Raw genomic sequence first — 18,676 nt, forward strand, 5'->3', positions numbered from 1 at the left:
CAGGATCATAAGTTGCATTATTAGCTACTAGGGAGGACCCCCACACAAAGGTCCCCCCTTCCAAACACAAAATAGTTCAAGAAGTATCCCAAGAGAAGTAGTTAGTTAAGTTACAACCATATCGAAGAAAGCAAATGTTCAGGAATCATTGGGGTGCACCCCCAGACAAGGATGGCGGAGAAGAGGGACCTGCAGAGGAGAACATGGCTTTTAATTCGTTTATTGATATTAAGGGATGTTCCAGGATTTTCCTCAGGATAACAGGGGTCTTGCTCCCAAATTCCTCATCTAACTTGGATAATCTCTTCTTAGCCTTGGAGTTGTACAACGGAGTCTCTTACTCTGCCTAGACCCTGAGCAGAGTAAGCATAACCATCCTTCAGACCGGCCTGGTAGCCAACATCCCGGTAAGCCCTGTATATCTCCTCCAAACCGCTCTTAAAATCCTCCGACTGGGCAACGGCGGCAAGGGAGGCTCCAAAACCTTCAGTAATTAGCCAATGCTTTTCCTTTGCCAACCGCTGATTATCATCAGAGGTTATCCCATAGTCCGCATACATGGTGTTAAGTTGCTTCTGGGAAACGGAGCAAACTTCCTTCAAATACTTCAACTCAATAGCCAACTCTTCTTTCTCTCCCATCAACACCGCCATCTCCTGCTCCCAGGCTCGTTCCTTCTTCTCCAGCATGGCTCCAGCCCCCTGGACAAAAATCATCACAAAAAATCAAAAAAGGGGGGGGGAAGGAAGGACTGTATACCTTCTTCTCCTGCAACTTCCTCTCAGCTTCAACCACTTGACACCTAAGTCCGGCAGCAACAGATTGGGAGGTCTTGAGTTCAGCCTTGAGTCCCTCATTCGCCCTCCTCAGATCATCAATCCTCTGCAACATACCAGCGCCCCTGAAAAAACTTTCACAAAGAGACATGCTATATTGATCCTCGAAAAGATCATCCCTCAAAGCAGAATTCACAAATTTATGGGAGGGAGGAACAGCATGACTCAAGAAGTCTCTAGCAGCTTCAGGAGTTCCTATCACTGAGTAATTAGTCACTTTCCATTTGAGAACATAGGCAAGGGGAATAGCGTCAGCAAACAAAGGAGCCAAAGGGGACCGACGGGTGAGACCCTCAGGCTCAGTGAGCTTGCTGGTCCCCGTAGCACGAAGAGGGGAGAGTTCAAAAGCTGAGGTAAAGTGAGCCAGGCCTACTTCCGGGGTTTTGTCCCGTACACGGGAAGATGAGGGACCAGTAGTGATCTCTATGGGATCACGAGAACTCCCCTACACCAAAAGAAACATCAGAAATCAAACAAAGATGAAACAGAATAAACAAAGAGGAGAAAGGACCCACCAGCAAAGGTGCACTCACAAGGCTTGAAGACCTCAGATGTTTGGACAATGAACCCTTGACCCCAACAGGGGGACGCTCAGAAGCAGCTTTTGAAGGAAGGGGGAGCTTCTGCCCACTGGCACTTCAGAGCCTTTGACGGATATCACGGGGAGCGGGGGCTGGCTGAGGACTTGCAGATTTTCTCTTACGAACTAAACGAATTTCCAGGTCCTCATCATCACTTTGGCCAGAATGTTGAACAGGGGGAAGGTCAGGGGAACTTTACTCCTCATCAGAAGGGTTCCCCTCATCACCCCCCACGGTGATAGAACCCCCAACCTGGGCAGATCCCCCGGTAACTGACACTACCCCACTCCGGCTCAGACCCGGAACAACCTCACCATCAACCACAAACTGCACATCCTTGGAATCTCCCTGAAGCAACCTCCACAAAGTCAACTCTGCAAAAGAAAGGCACTAAAGATGACTACACACATACAAAGAAACAAAATAAACAAATGCAGATCCGAGACGAAAAAATACCTTTTTTACCAAAGAAAGCCTTGGGCCGAACAGGATAGGAGGGACTCAAACCCCCCATAGCTAAAATACCCTCGGAAAAAGTGAAAGCCCTGGTAGGATTTTCGTACATACGTTTCCACTGAACGGTTTCATTCGCTGATAGGGTGGGAACAACATCTTCAATGGGGGTATCAACATCTCTAGGCAAAGGGGATTCGGACATCATAACACCAGAGACAAAGATGAACCTACTTTTCCAATCTTTTGGATAAGTGGAAGTCGGCATGAAGGAGTAACAGGGTTTTGACACATTGTTTTGTCTCTTGGCAAAGGTAAACCAATCTCCGTCAGAGATCAGCTTATAAAACATACACAATAAATGAATGGAAGGCTCACCAGAAATAGCTGCACAGGACAGTTCGAAGTGCACCACTCTCATCCACCCTAGGGGATGCAACTGGGAAAAGTGAACCCCAAAATGACGAAGCAGGTCGACTTTAAAAGAAGAAAGAGGATATCGAACCCCGCAAGAGGAAAAGGCTAAGGTATAAAGAGGGATCACATCCGGCGTGAACACCGCCGGTTCATTAGGAACCGGCAAAGACGGAGAAAACTGTTCAGGGATGTTAAATGTCTCGACAAAAGATTTCAAATCCTTTGCTGTCAGGACTGACCTTATCGTCGCACGGCCTGAACGGCTCATGACAAATGCAGAAGTAACGATCGGAGAGATGTTAAAGGAAATGAGGGAGGAAAGATGATGGTGGAAACAGAGCGAAAAATCAAAGAGGCAAGGAGTGCATTTAAAGAGATGACTAGTGGTGATAACCGTTACGTCAAAGTCCTTTCAAAATTCAAAAAAAGGAACACGTGCATCAAGGGGATTACACCCCACCATTAATACTCGGCAGGTTAATAGACGGTTAATGATAACCACTAGGGGTCAGGGCCCACATTTTCTAGGGCGGAAAAACTACCTTCTGAAAATACAGATATGGCTCAGCCCTGGATCATGAGCCTTAGGGACTCAGAACCAGGGACTAAAGATGACTTGACGACGGGCCAATGGGAAGGCCCATTTTACCCGCTTTGGGTCACCCTTGTGCAGGCCCAATTAGGAGGAAGCCCAAATAATAAGGATACCTTGCCCACTAAGGTTCCCTTTCTTTGAGCAGGAAAACCATAATCAGAAGGGGCATGCCTCATTTATTGTTTAACAAGAAGAGGATCTCAGCTGGCGAGTGTGCTTTTCCGGCTAGAGCATTAAATGAGAGGATCATCTTACCGTTAGAGGTCAGACACGTGTCTGCACCCCTCGAGGACTCGCAGAATCCGTTGGATCGCTTATGTAAAATATCTCGTACACAAGATAAGAGCTGGGTATTATATAAGGACAACCATCAAAGGCATCAGGTATGATCTGGAGACCATCTCATTTACTCCATTCTCATTTACTACTCCCACATTAACTTCCGACCAATATTCCCACATATTCATCGCACATATCACATTTATTAGATTCACACCATAGAGGAAACATCCCGGTGATCATACTCATCGGGATAAAACTCCTCCGCTCATCCGGCAAGTTTACTTACTCTCTCACCGGAGCTTGGTCACGGATCCCCCCTTCGGGGTCCTCCGTGGCGAGGCTAACGGTTTGTTCTTTTACAGCAACGAAGACTAGACCTCTTGTCGTCAGCGAAGATCCATCTAACGTCATCCGGGATTTGGGTATTCGACAATATTATATATGAATCTAAAATATTTTAAATAGTAAGTAATTTTCTTCTATGCAAAATACAAAAGAAACTCATGTCAAACTGATTTATAAGTCTCAATAAGATATAGAAAAAACCTTTTCTCTATCCTAAGAAAAAAAAAGTGTTGTTATACCCAACTGGATATCGGTATGTGTTTTGCATCGTTCGAAAACTATAAAAAACAAATACCGTTACTGATTCCAATAATACCTGATGTTGATATTGGTTCGGTTCGTCACAGTACCGACACTTGTTATAGCTTACAATACATAAAACTTAAAAGATATTCTATTTTGATTGTTGACCGATTACTAGATGCTATCAAGAGACACAAGTGAGTTTCATCCATATGTGCCATCCGATTTTCCCTTTATTGATTGACTGGATCGTAATCTGATTTTATCGAGATTTGAATAATTTTTTCTTCTTCGAATGTATGTGTTTTTACATCATATTAAATTCGAACACAAATAATTGGTTTTTTGTTGAAGCCGCGTTAACGCGGGCATTAGCCTGGTAATGATATATATAATATTATTGAGAAAATACAAGGTTTGTTATCTAAAATGGATTAAAAAAGTAATTATACAGTAAGACTTGATTTTCGGTCACTACTACAATATGAAGCATTAGACGGTGTTCATATTTTGTTTAGACGGTGTTATTTTAATAACACCGTCTTAAAATCAATTCCTCACATGACCACTGTGCAAATCCAATTAAAATATTCAACAAAATTCCATACAACACCGTCTTATGCTTAAACCCCGTCTTATGTCTACATACGCACCCTTTAGACGGTGTTCCCTTTGAACATCGTCTTATATGCTCATGGTTTAGACGGGGTTAACCCCATCTTAAAATCAACTCCTAAAACACGTATCTGGTTCCCAAAATTTTTAATTTCCCTCTCATTGACTTTTAGAATCGGAAGTCATCTCTCCATGAGTCCATCACCCACCCCAATCGGTTCTCTCCCTCAACCTCCATCGATCGTCTTTCCTTATTCGATCGATTCCGATCCCCCATACCTAACAGATGGTCATCTCTACCCATCGATTTCTACCAGCATACGACTGATAAATCGCGGCTGAGTGACCGACGAACAACCACTGCACCAGCAGACGACCCATCATAACCGATCGATAGGATCATTTTTTCGCGACTCCTCGTTTCAGTTCTCACTTTAGCCCTGAGCAGGTAATTTTTCTCTTCCATCAATTAACCTTGCTTTAATCACACTTAGGGTTTTAATTAAATTGTTGAATTCGGTTGTAATTTTAGGATGTGTGTTCGACTGTTTGAGGGGGTATATCATGTTACGTGGATTCAAATGGTTTTAACAGAAGAAACGCTTGTAATATAGTTAATTGAAAATAGCATCTTCAATGAATTTTAAAAGAACCCAGCGGTTTGGTTTTGAAAGAGCAGAGTGAGAGGGGATGGATTATTAAAGGCATATTTTTGGCAAAATTTAGTTTTGGTGCATTAGCTTACATAGTCATCTGAAAAGGGGAATCATGGTTATTTTCATCCAAACTGGTTGTGAAACTTTACATGTTTATTACCATGTTTTCATCTGAATTTCATTTTCAAGTCTACTATTTGGACATTTATATACTCTGTTGGTGAGTTAATAATCTAAGGTTTGTTGAAGGATATTGCAGCAAAGATATAATTATATGCACAACAAAGGCCAATGATGGTTCTATACATAACTTATGTACAGTAGTTAACATATATATTATTATTCTTATGGTTTAATTGCCTTTGTTATCGCTTAAACTTAGGGGTGCAAACGGGCCGAGCCGAGTCCGAGCTTGATAGGTCTTGAGCTCGAACTCGTTTAACTTTAGAATATCCTTTATGTATATTCATATTAATGGTGCGTGTTTCAACTCTTGTTGCTGCTCCAACGCCACAAAACGTGAATCATGTAGACGTCTTGGTTACTTTTTAGCATGAAGTTAATGAGGAAAACATGCTTAATAGGGTACTTTTTTTTTTGAAAAAATGTTTGCCTTGAGTTAACCATAAGATCCACTCTGTTTGTTTATATGCACAATCTTCACATAGTTAGTTTCTTTTAATGAATATTCAGTTTGGAATCTGTTACCTCTTTCTCTACAGTGTAAGGAACAAATAGAGAACGCAGAGGAGAAAAAATGCATCCAAAGAAAACGATGAAAAGAAGAAAAAGGAAGCCAAAGAAGCAAAGTCAAAGGAACAAAAAGTGAAAGAGAAGTTGTAGGAAGTAAATCTGTTTATGGCGCAGGGGCTCATGATCACTCATCTTTGGATGAGGTTAGATTGGTACTTTACATGAAGTCTTAATTTCTCACATCAAGTTTGGTTCTCTGTGATATTGAAACTGTTGATGTCTGTTTTTTTACTGCCCAATTTTTCTGATTTTTTCACCATGTTTCTTCAGATAGGATCTAAACAAAGCCCCTACTAATATTGAGGTTGTAGTGGTCCACAGATGATGACACAGATGCATCTATTGACAACATGGAAGAGGAGGTACTTGTTAAAATTCGTGTTATTCTCCGGTCTCTAATGATAATTTTTGTGTTATAAAATACTATTTATGCCTATATTGACCATATGAAAGACGTTTGGGCAATTGATCTGTAAATTTTTGTTGATATTGTAGTTAAGGTAATATGTTGGGTGTCTGAGCCAGTTATAAATGATTGCATATTATATGTTGGTTTTTTGTCTAATTGTTAGGTGTTCGGGTGATTTTCTTATACATGTTTTTTCTTTTGAATCAAGAACAATGAGTTTCGTAAATTAAAGAACACTTAGATTTTTTTGAATCAATAATAATGCTTGTTTATATGATTTATTATGGCAGGGTAGATATCATGGATGGGAATGCGGCTACAGGTTCTCCAACATATGTTTGACTTTGTCAATTTGTATCAAAACCAGTTTCCCGAGAAAGTAAGTAAAATATACTTGTTTATTAGTTTATTACTTAACTGTTTTTTTTTTAAACTTAGAAGACTCAGATGTATATAACATGTAAATATATACATAGCTTTAATGCCGATGTTATTACCGATTTTACTTTGCCTTTAAATTTAGTCTATAATATTTGTAATAACTCTTTCTATCTACTTTTATTTTAGATGTGGCACGACACGAGAGAGGCTACGGATAATGAAATAGATGTTTTGTTGATGACGTTGATGCCGAAGTTTTTTAGCGAGTTAGGTATTTCGCTAGATTAGCGTATGTAGTTTATTTATACAATTTAACGTAGTTTGTTATGCGTTCACAAATGATTGTAGTTTGACGGGTTTATCTCCGAATTGGATGTCTACGGGTTTATTTTCGATTTGAATATGTATTGTTTTGGTTTGATTTAAAAATGTTCCATTGGTGTATGTGTATAAGCTTGATGTATTTCCTGGAAAACCTTTTATATGTTTTTTTACTGCAAATGTATTTCCAGTTTATAAGATGGTGTTCACCAAGTTTAAGCCGGCAGTTTATAAGACGGTGTTCACGAAGTTTAAGCCGGTGTTCAAACTCTAAACACCGTCTAATAAGACATGAAGTTAAGCCGGTGTTCAAACACTGAACACCGTCTAATAAGAGATGAATTTTAAGTCGGGGTTCAAACTCGTCTAAAAAGACATCATTTTAAACCGTCTAAAAAGACATCATTTTAAATCAGTGTAGTTTAAGACGGTGTTGAAAACACCGTCTTAAAAGTGATTTCACCCCGTCTTAAGCTCTATTTTGTAGTAGTGGGTGTTGGTATTTTTATGATTAACTGATGATTAATTTCATATCTTGTAACACTTGTAATAAAATAAAGAAATTCCAAAGGAATCTACAAAAGAAATATTTTACATGTATAAAGTAAATAACATATAATTTTTTTAACAACTATACAAAAATATATAGAAAAGACGTAGCTAATAGGAAACTGAAAATCCCAAACAAACAAATATATAGAAAAGACAGAGCTAACAGGAAACTAGAAATCCCAATGAAACAAACATTACATAATTACTATACAAATATTTACAACTTACATTTGTTTTGTGTTTTCATAATAATCTTTAACCCATGTTCCGTAATTTAGGGTTACCATGGATGTAGTTAACTTTTTTTTCCCTTCTTTTTAACGTAAACTATTGTTTTTTCCTTGAACATAGAAATTCGTCTATTATTATTACATATAATTTGTTTCATACCTTATTCAAAGATCAAACAAAAGATAGATATAAAGGTGTTGGTAATAATACTAAAGACAAAAATAAAGTTTTGACTAATTAACGAGCCTAGATGATCAAATAGACTTCTTTGATACATTGAATCAAAAATCATATATATATATATATATATATATATATATATATATATATATATATATATATATATATATATATATATATAGCCGCTAGAATGAAAACCACCCCGAGTTGTAAGAACCGCGAGAACTACACCACACGGGTGTAGTTCTATTACACACACTCAAAACCCACAAATAAAAAAGTGAAGAGTACTAAAATGACATATTTATGGGTTTTGTATTGTGTTTTGGATGATAAGGCTTTGATTATCAAATGACTAACATTAGTGTGTTTTATGTTGATTATCGTGTTGTGTTTTATATTCATAGTTCTACGATGGTGTGTTTGAAGTTTTTATGGACAATTAGGGTTTGGATATTGTGTTTTAGTGATCTCCACTTTGTTATTTGTGGTTTTTAAGTGTGCTTCATGGCTCAAATTGTGGTGTTTTATGACTTTGTACACTTTGTAGGAAAAATAGACTTTGTAGCCGAACCCTATATATATATATATTTTAAATTTAACTTCATTAAGACAAACCTTCGATCCAAACGGACAAAAGACCAATACAAAACAATACCCCCAACCAGTGGCGAAACTTGACCAAAAATTCTTAAGGGACAGAAAGTCATGAACATGTGTTTTATGAGGTAGTTAACTAGTTATCATGTTAATCCAGATAGTGGGCCCCTAAATTTGTTGCCGTTGTTAACAAGGACAATGTGTACGAAAGAAATGCTTATCTACATAGAGTTTGGATTATTTTTTAGATTATTGAGTTAATTGCCAAAATTGTTCTTGAGGCTTGGACACATTTGTCATTTTCATCCAAAATTACAATTTTGTACTATTTTGCCCCCCACGTTTGTAACTTTTTGTCATTTTCATCCAAACCACTAACTTAGTTTATTTTTCTGTTAAGTTGAATGATATTTGGATGAAACTGTCAAATATAAACCACAGGGACGATTTTGACAATTTACTCAAACTCTTTTTAATTTCTTTTATTTAATTAATTTTGCCACATATATAATAAAAAAGAATATACATGCAATTTGAAATTAATTTCCAATTTCTTTATATAAATCAGTTTTATTAAGAGAAAAATCTGGTATATACTTTTCAATATTTTCGCGGAATAATGGAATTTAATAATTCCAACTTTCACCAGTTGGCCGACAACGGACCCAACTTCAAAAATAACCACTGGTGGTCACAACTTTTGACATTTTGTAAAACATTGGACCCTTGCTGGGATAGGAGGAGAGGATGGTCCCAACTTCAAGCATTGGACCACTGGTGGTCACCACTAACATCCCTTGGACGGTGTTAGCAAAGGTCCAATATTTTACAAAATGTCAAAAGTTGGGACCGCCAGTGGCTATTTTTGAAGTTTGGTCCGTTGCCGGCCAACTGGTGAAAGTTGGGATTATTAAATTCCATTATTCCTATTTTCGCTCTTAAACTTTTAATAAATACATGCAGTTTTAAATATAAGAAGAAAAATAAATCATACATTTTTTATTAGTTTTTTTCGTTCTTATCCTAAGAAAAAGAAATCATACATTTTCAGTTAGTTTTTTTAGTTCTTATCTATTTTTAGTTTTTAGTTTATTTTTATGTAAATGTATTATTTTGCTTGTAACATATTCTATTGCTTTTTTTTATTACCTGAGTTTTATGAAATTTTTTATAAATGTTATTTGATTTGTTATCCTTAGTGATGATTTCTGAAAGATTTGGGAGTACCATAGCCCAAGCTCAAATTACGTAAAGCTGTTCACTTTTTATTCCTTTATAACATTATTTTATTCAAACAGTTATCAACTTTCAACCTTTATAAAATTTTGTCAAAAACTTTTATAAATATTTAGTTATATACTTATATACGTCTCAATATTTTATAGTTCTTAAATTTTGAATATAATTATATAATTCGAAATTTAAGCAAAAAAAGTTTTTACACTTTTTTATTTCTTATATATATATATATATATATATATATATATTAGTTTTTTAGTTCTTCAGTTATAATAAATTAACTTTAAGTTTAATGTCATGTAACATTATTTGAAGTCTTTTATTAGAATTAGTTTTTTAGTTCTTCAATTATAATGAAAATTAAGATATTTGTATATTAATTTTTAATTTCTGTATTAATTTATAAAATTTAAAACATCCTTCGCCTTAATAGAAAAAAAGTTAACTTAGCTAGTGGTTGGATGAAAATTTATAAAAAATATGGGACAAAATTATTATTTTTTTCATAAAAAAATTGTATGTATATTATTTTTTATTATATATGTGACAAAATTAATTAAATAAGAGAAACTAAAAATAGTTTGAGTAAATTGCCAAAATCGTCCCTGTGGTTTATATTTGCCAGTTTCATCCAAATATCATTTAACTTAACAGAAAAAATAAACTAAGTTAGTGATTTGGATGAAAATGGCAAAAAGTTACAAACGTGGGGGGCAAAATGGTACAAAAGTGTCATTTTGGACAAAAATGGCAAATGTGCCCAAACCTCAGGGGCGATTTTGGCAATTAACTCTAGATTATTTTTTCACAAGTTGTTCTAGGTACTACAGTATGTAAAATTGTGAATTCGAGTTGATGACAAAAAGATTGTTAATATAATAAACATGTGGTCGACTACTTAAAAATTGCGGTATGTACACGTCTAGCTTGAAATTACGGCTTTGCCCTTGGTAAAAATTGTGCTTTTGTCCCAGCTAAAAATTACGATTTTACCCTCAGTTCAAAATATAATTTTCCCTCATTTCAAAATTACGATTTTGTTCTCAGTTCAAAATTACAATCTTGCCATGGTTTTTTTGGACAAAACTATGGCAGTGATTTATTTTACTTGGTTGACTTAATGTAGTTTTTATTCGTGCCAAGCAGCTGCCTAGCAATCGCTCATTAGTTCTGACAAATTGAAAGGATCGTGCTATAAGTATAATTACTCTACGTATTAACTTCAAACACAACGATGAATAGTGGATGAACGGTAACGGCGTCAACTTGAACGCTACCTTAGCTCTTTTCTCTTCCTCCGCCTTTTCCTTCTGCTAATTCACCGCCTAAATCACCTTCCAGATCTGGAAGAGTTATAATGTTGGAGTTTTAAATACACCCAATCTCCAATGTTGAACTCTTTAAGTACCATGGACCATTATTATACAGATATTACATAGATGGAAGGAAGGAGGGGGGGGGGGGCGTGGAGGGATTGCCGGTCATCTTCCTAAATCCGATGTGACCTAATGGTCATCATCCCTGACTACATATGCTCTAAGAAGTAACGATTCCATCCACGAATACTTGACAAAACAAAAGGATGCAACATATTGATAATAGGGTACAAAGTTTCATACACCACATAACTTTAGACATAATACAATCAATATAGGGAAACAAATTTCATAAGCAGATTGAATCTAGAGACATGTCTTCAATATAATCATTGTATCAAGCTTCATTCTCCCTTCTATGCTCTCCTAAGACTTCTCATAGTTTTGGGTCTTCATAATTTTCGAGACCAATCTAAAGATCCTAGTTTTGCTCTATGCTTTATCCATAGGAAGGCGATGTAGAATTTGCTTTCATGAGCATGTGTTTGGGATTTCTAGTCGTTAATCCAATAACTGGCATTCCAGCTGCCACGCCCGTCTTTATCCCTGAAACTGGATCCTAAAACATTAATCACGTAGATTAAACAAAACATTAGGTTACTATTATAGAATTGATAATTATGACCTGTTTATTTATAAATGGGTTGACACCGACTACGTTTAAATTATCATTATAATTAAAAAGAGAAAACAAATTAAAAATCAACCAAACTACATATACAACTCTGAAATCACATTCCAAAGGAATAATATAACGAAAATAAATTAACTCTTGTAATCATTTATTGACCCACACATACAAAAGTGTAAGTATCTATCATAATTGTGAAATGTTTACGGTAAAAGAAAGTTATGGAAACAAACGATTGCATCAAGTTGTTTACAGTCATAAAATATTAAAAAAAGGGGTTAAAGATAATAATAATGATAATAATAATAATAATAATAATAATAATAATAATAATAATAATAATAATAATAATAATAATAATTTAATAAGAGATATTGGCCTCTAATAATACCGACGTCATTAGGGTATACGGTGTGGGACGCGGTGAAGGTTGGCAAAGATGTTTGCCGATCGGCAAACACCGCCGCCGACTATGTCGGTACGCGGCAAACAAACAAAATCGGTAAAGGTTTGCCGATCGGTTACATGAGAGAGGGTAGTGAGAGAGAGAGAGAGAGGGGGGATATTGTGGGTGGGGTCCATTCCTATCTCAACCAATCACAATTTTTTTCTTTTTTTTTAAAAAAAAAAATAGTTTACCACTCAGCAAGTGTTTAAACCACTGCCAACAATTTTCAGCAAAGTTTAAACACTTTTGCCTAATTGACATGGCACGCTCTGATTGGTCGGTTTTTTGGTTTGCCACTTTAAAGTGTTTAACCACTCCTTATACCCTTAGCCATTGTTAGTCTCATCTTTTTTTATTCACTCTAACAGTCACACCTTTCAATTATTTTTCTACCACCGGTCCACAGTTAAAAAAACTCTGTTAATTTTTTTTTCAAATTACAAATTGAGATTTTAAGGCTTTTGATCAGAACGAGTATACGAGTCGAATGATATAAAATTTACCTTGAAATTGTGCTCCAAACGATGAAAATGGTGTTTCAATTCGGGTGTTTAAACTTCCAGCTCACAAAAATTAAGTCGTTTGGAGCACCGTTTCGATGTAATTTTACATCAATAGACCCGTATCCTTGTTCTGATCAAAAGCCCTAAAACGTTACTTGTAATTCAGAAATAAAAAAACTTAACGAAATTAAGTTTTTTTTAACTGAGGACCGGTGGAGGAAAAATAGTTGAAAAGTGGGATCGTAAGGGGGAATAAAAATGGTGGGACTGCTAATGGCCAATGACGTCTAGTAGGAATTATTAGAGGCCAATATCCCTAGTAACAGTACAGTAACAGTAACAGTAATAGTAATAATACCTCACAAGTCACAAATGAAAGTATGGTCTTTTGAAACATTGAGAGGTTGTTTGGCAACTTCTGAATAGGTAAGTGTTGAACGCCTGAACCAGTAAGAGGGTCTGAATCATTAAGTGCTGAACCAGTAAGAGGTCTGAACTATTAAGAGAGAGGCAAATGTCTGGCCAATTCAGATAAGAGGTCTTAACCATTTAGACTCAGTATAATGCTTAACCATTCAAATGAAATTATCTGAATCATTCGACATCTGCTCGCGAAATAAACAGTCTCAACCATTAAGTGATAAACCAGTAAAAGGTGGTCTGAACCATTAACAGCTTCATTAAAAGCTAAACAAAAAGCCCCTGATAAGTTTAAGAGCGTTTAGGTAAGGATCGGGTGCCGGTTTGGCATCCTCACACTCATCACCAATGATATGATTATGATAGAAATCAGTTAGGCCAAGAGTTGGGATCATGAGCTCAGCATTGGGCCTAGGGGAATTAGTAACAGCAGCCCGTTTCAGCCCAGGATCTTCAACCCATTTAGTTAGTTTGTATAGACCCTTTATGGCACAGCTTTTTCCTTCACCAACCCATTCATAAGAAAGATTATCCACATTATCCACATATACACCAGGTAGCTTGTCTCTCACTTTAGTTTTATTCTCAGTTTAAAATTAAGCTTTCGTCTTTCGTTTAAAACTACGGTTTTGCCCCACCTAAAAATTATAATTATAATTTTGCCCCTAGGTAAAATTACGTTTTCGCCCCCATCTCAAAATAAAATTTTAATTTTGCCCTTAGCTCAAAATTACGCTTTTGCCCTCGATTCAAAAACTCAATTTTTATTTTGTTCCCAGTTTAAAATTACGGTTTCGCCCTCCGTTAAAAATTACGCTTTTGCCCCCAGTTCAAAATAAAATTTTGTTTTTCCCTCTGCCTCAAAATTACGATTCTGCCCTCAGCTCAAAATTACGTTTTTGCCTCCAGTTCAAAATAAAATTATGTTTTCCCCCTAACTCAAAATTATTAGCTCCCTGTCACTTCCCTATTGGACCAACTCATTTTTTTTAAATTTTTTTCCCAATTTAAAATTACACTTTCGTCCTTCGTTTAAAATTACGTTTTTGCTCTCAGCTCAAAATAAAATTATACTTTTGCCTTAGTTCAAAATACGCTTTTGCCCTCGGTTCAAAAACTCTTTTTTAATTTTGTTCCCAGTTTAAAATTACGGTTTCGCACTCCGTTTAAAATTACGTTTTTGCCCCGGTTAAAAATAAAATGTTGTTTTTTCCTTTAGTTCAAAATTACGATTCTGCCCTCAGCTCAAAATTACGTTTTTTCCTACAGTTAAAAATAAAATTATGTTTTCCCCTAGCTCAAAATTATGATTTTGCTCTCACTTTAAAATCATGATTTCACCTCCAGTTCAAAATATAATTACGATTTTGCCCTCTGTACAGACATACATGTTATGAGAGAAAAATATTCGGCTTCTTGCCCTGCAACGCGGGCGAGGCAAAAACTAGTTAAATACAAGTGAGAAAATCTAGAGAGTAATGCTCCATTCTTCTAGATATATATTATAAAAAAAATATGACTACTTTCGTGATTTTAAAAGAGCTTACTTCCTAAAACGTTCTTCTTTTTCTTCACATAATCTAAACCTCTTTCGATATCATCAGGAAAAAGAACAGTTGCAATGTCATCATCAAGCTTTCCGGAAATATTTTGAGCAAAAAAATCTTCATCTATTGGAATCCCACCGTTGAAACCAATCTGTTAAGCATAATTAGAATGTACATTGTTTAAAAAGAATTTCAAAAATTGTTTGAAGAAGAAAAAAAATCAACCCCTTGAAGCAATTCTCGAAAAACAACGAAGTGGATGGGATCTGAATCACAAAGAGTTCCATCAATATCGAACAGTACCGCTTCAAGTGGAACAAGTGCTATAAATGCAGATTTGCTGTTGCAAAGAATCAAATGCACATATATAGTGGCATATCGCTTTCATTTCATAACTAATATTTATGTCGCTTAATAAAAATGATACATATAAAAAATGGCTTACGTCTCCCTCTAGCTACTTTGTCTTTTATTTTATCTATCTCTTTGAGTTTTAAAGTAAAATATGTTTACATATGCATATTAATTTTTATTTTCAATTTTGTCATCGTTTGTGGTATTTGAACAGGGCCGGCCCTAAAAATTCGTGTGCCCTGTTCAAGCTCGAAAAAATGTGCCCTTCGGCCCTATAAATGTAAACTAGTTTTTTATATAACTATTCACGAAATCATAGTGTTCGCTCAGACCAAACAAAGATACTACGGCCATGTGTTTCGGGTTGCGGGTCGGTTCAACGATTCGGGCCAAATAAGGTTTATCACGTAATAAAAAACACGATACAACAAGGAAAAAATGAAAATAGCAAACACATTTCCTATTTCTCTAATATCATCTATTTTAGATTTAAAATAAAAAACCCTTCAAAAGAGGAAAAGGGGAACTTAACCACTATAACAGCAAAAAATGTAATAGCAAGCAGGCCTCAAACCTGGGATCTCAAGTTTGGAAAAGGGAAGCTTAACCACTAAGCTATTCACCTAACTATATTAGAATGCTCTTAAAAAAATTATAACATATATAAGTTTTTTTTTTTTTTTAAAAAACGTGCCCTTCGGAATCTCGGGCCCTGGCCGGTGGTCCTCCCCGCCCACCTCCAGGGCCGCCCCTGTATTTGAACACAAAATCTCCCCCTCTCAAACCTAGGTATTTAAAGGTTTTGTCTTTATCAATGAACCACCATCCCATTGGTATATGTGCAACTAGCTATTGCCCACGTGAAACGCGGTTTTAACAAATGAAGATACATTTATTTGTTGAAAATTAAAATCGTGTAAAAACAAATACATTGGAAGAAACAAATAACGAATCATTAAATTTATGTAAGAATTTCCTTGTAGATTACATTGGTTGTTTTATTTGTAACATTTCTATTTTTATCTAGTATAAATAACTTTGTAATATGCAAGCATAGTAGATCATCACAACACCATTCTAATAAAAATAAAATACTTTACACAAATACAAGATATCATAGAATATGAACCAAACAGAAAATAAATCCTCAAGAAAAAAATGGGAGAAGGCCATAAACAATTTAATCATCAGTAAACATAAGAAAATGAAAATGTTGGTTCACAACACATTTAGATCAAACCGGAATAATTACGATGAAACCATCTATGGCACCATTGGGAACCGACTCCAAAATACCGGACTAGAGCCAACAATACCAGCAAAGAGAGCATGACACCACCATCTGCAATCCCAACACGAAAAGAGAAATAGGAACTTGCTAACCTATCAAAAAAAGGAAAAAGAAATATAAGATTGCTAACCTATCAAAAAAGTTCTTTTGATTTTATACCAATTTCACCTTGGCTTTGATCTTAAGAAGCACATCATTTACTCGCATCGGTCAAATACATTGTGTGAGAGGTCGAAAGTCGGCTAGACATTTTTTTTCTTCCATGCACCTTAAAACAAAGAAATGTAAAAATAGGTTTGAGTCAGCCATGTAACTTCTGATACAGTTCAACTCTAGTCACATTTTGGTGCTCTGATGTTCGGTTTTTTCCAGCTTTAAGCTTTATGTTTATATTCTTATATAACCAAAGCAACATTCTGATACGGGTCAACTGTAGTCACAATTAGGGATGAGCATTTGGCACCGGGTACCGGGTACCGGTATCGAACTGGTACCATACCGGGTATATTCAGTACTGGTACCGGTTCCCATTTTCCCGTTTTGCGGTACCGGTACCAACCCCATATGTTGTAATGAAATCTGTTTCGCAAGGAAAGAAATAAACCAATCCACATAAAAAATGTTTGCAAAATCACTGCAAAGTTAATAATATAAATCAGATAAATAAGTGAACACCACGCTACTAACTCAAGACATCTTTTAGTAATGAAATCTCAACTCACCTATCGTCTTTCCAAAACGAATGATGACCCAACTCAGGAATAACCAACGTAGCATTCAATATGCGTGCAACAACAACATCATCAGTTATCTGCACAGAAAAGATTGCAAAAAGACAAATGATTAACAAACATATAAAATTATCGTCTCTAAATTGATTTAAATCTCATGACCTAATTAGAACTGTATAGATCCACAAATACCACTGGATCAAACACCTCGTAATAATCATCTTCACGATGATCATCGATTCACTTACCACTGGATCAAACACTTGTTAGATCAATGATTAGCCATAAACGATTTTCCATTGGATGTTGGAAGAGTCTTCTTGGAAAACAGGAGATAAATCGGAAAGCAATTATTGGCTAGTTTCTTGTTCAAGATTTAGGGCTTCCAAGTGTTACCATCTCGAAAGAGACCCGAGTATTCTTTCACAGTACTGTATTACATTCACATCAAAACAAATAGCTACTTAACTTAAAGTCAGCGTCTATCAAATTCTAGCAATTAGGGTTTTATATCAGGAAGATGAAACATAAAGAATGAAATCTAAAAGCAGGAGTGAGGTTATGGAATAAACGGGCCAATCTAACCATATAGAAACCCTAACAATTCCTAATCATGAAAATAACCCCTAAATAAAAAAAAATCATTAAACTAAACAACCTGGTAATAGAAAACACATCGAATTCAGAAAAGAAACAGAGAGTGTTTACCCGATCAGAGGTGTCATTAAGGGAAGAAGACGGTTCTTTGTCTATTTTAAAAGTTTGTCCTGCTCAATAGCTGCTTCTGTGGCACTCCAAGCAGACCAGTAAGATGCGAACAAAATGGTACCAATAGCCATAAGCCATAAAAACACCTGGAGACTCTGTTTCAAACTTTCACCAGCATCTTGCGGAAGCATGACTACAGGGAAGCTAATATTAACGTTTGGTTCATCTGCTTCACACACCATCTTGAATAGTTATGTAAAAAAATAAAGATTATTGTATTTGTATAACCATCATAATAACCTAAAGTGCCAAAGTAGAGAGAGGGGAGCTCATGTCGGGTAACGGGTCAAAACAGGTTTGAATCAAAGCAATTAAAACTTGTGTTCTATGTTAAAACAGGCCAGTTGACCTGTTTCTTTATAGGCTGGTACTTATAGTGGATCTATGTAACCTCTTTCAGATACAAAACATAGGGGAAGGTTAAGGTACAATAGCCCCTTAACGTGCGAAGCATACGCGACTTAATTAGACATATTGGTTTGTAAATCACGCATAGGTTAAACACAAAATCATGCATGAACAAAATACAAAAAACATAATAGCGAAACCCCTAATTACGCATGTGATCACATAATTCACGCATGAATAAAACCTAATTACGCATGTTATATGCATAACTATGCATGTTATTTGGTGGTCGCATACGTTATGCACGTTAAGGGACTTTTGTATTTTAAACTCTCACAAAACATGAGTTAATAATGTACCTGTGCGATTGTAAATAATAAGGATTGCTAATGCACCAGCCACTCCAGCAACATTTGCCTTGGTTGTAAACTACAGTTCCCTCGATGCACAAGGACATGTGTTGAATGGTGGTCATCAACAACAGCCTTACAGTTGACACGGTAGTTGTGGTGCCAACGTTGTTCTGCAAATTGATTTGTCGAAATGCTGGTCAACACGAACAACTTTACA

General features: G+C 35.9%; 1 protein-coding gene and 1 long non-coding RNA gene across 3 annotated transcripts; one reads left to right on the plus strand and one right to left on the minus strand.

The window, feature by feature from the left end:
• Positions 1-4,529: 4,529 nt before the first annotated feature.
• LOC118490248 lies at positions 4,530-6,987 on the plus strand. 2 transcript variants are annotated; one of them, XR_004888833.1, is made up of 5 exons: positions 4,530-4,815; positions 5,746-5,919; positions 6,047-6,138; positions 6,476-6,564; positions 6,753-6,987. It is a non-coding gene; the product is annotated as an uncharacterized LOC118490248 (long non-coding RNA). The 2 variants fall into 2 exon arrangements; XR_004888832.1 differs by lacking the exon at positions 4,530-4,815 and having other exon boundaries at positions 5,648-5,919.
• Positions 6,988-11,281: 4,294 nt separating this feature from the next.
• On the minus strand, positions 11,282-17,940 carry LOC110932431. Its single transcript, XM_035988258.1, has 8 exons — positions 17,845-17,940; positions 16,982-17,070; positions 16,759-16,893; positions 16,265-16,351; positions 14,840-14,954; positions 14,615-14,765; positions 13,006-13,088; positions 11,282-11,624 (listed from the first exon to the last, which is right to left on the minus strand). The coding sequence occupies exons 1-8, from the start codon at positions 17,938-17,940 to the stop codon at positions 11,505-11,507; spliced, it is 876 nt and encodes a 291-aa protein (XP_035844151.1). The 3' UTR covers positions 11,282-11,504.
• Positions 17,941-18,676: the final 736 nt, after the last annotated feature.

This window comes from Helianthus annuus, chromosome 3, assembly GCF_002127325.2.
Source record: "Helianthus annuus cultivar XRQ/B chromosome 3, HanXRQr2.0-SUNRISE, whole genome shotgun sequence".
Taxonomy (NCBI): Eukaryota; Viridiplantae; Streptophyta; class Magnoliopsida; order Asterales; family Asteraceae; genus Helianthus; species Helianthus annuus.

Bases quoted from the DNA above. Each gene is read 5' to 3' on its own strand.
- LOC110932431 (XM_035988258.1), bottom strand. From the start codon at position 17,940: ATGGTGTGTGAAGCAGATGAACCAAACGTTAATATTAGCTTCCCTGTA. The intron at 16,894-16,981 runs GTGAGTTGAGAT...TTAACTTTGCAG, and splicing joins TCGTTTTGGAAAGACGATAG to TGATTTTGCAAACATTTTTT. The intron at 13,089-14,614 runs GTAAGCTCTTTT...TTACTGGTTCAG, and splicing joins AAAGAAGAACGTTTTAGGAA to GCGTTCAACACTTACCTATT.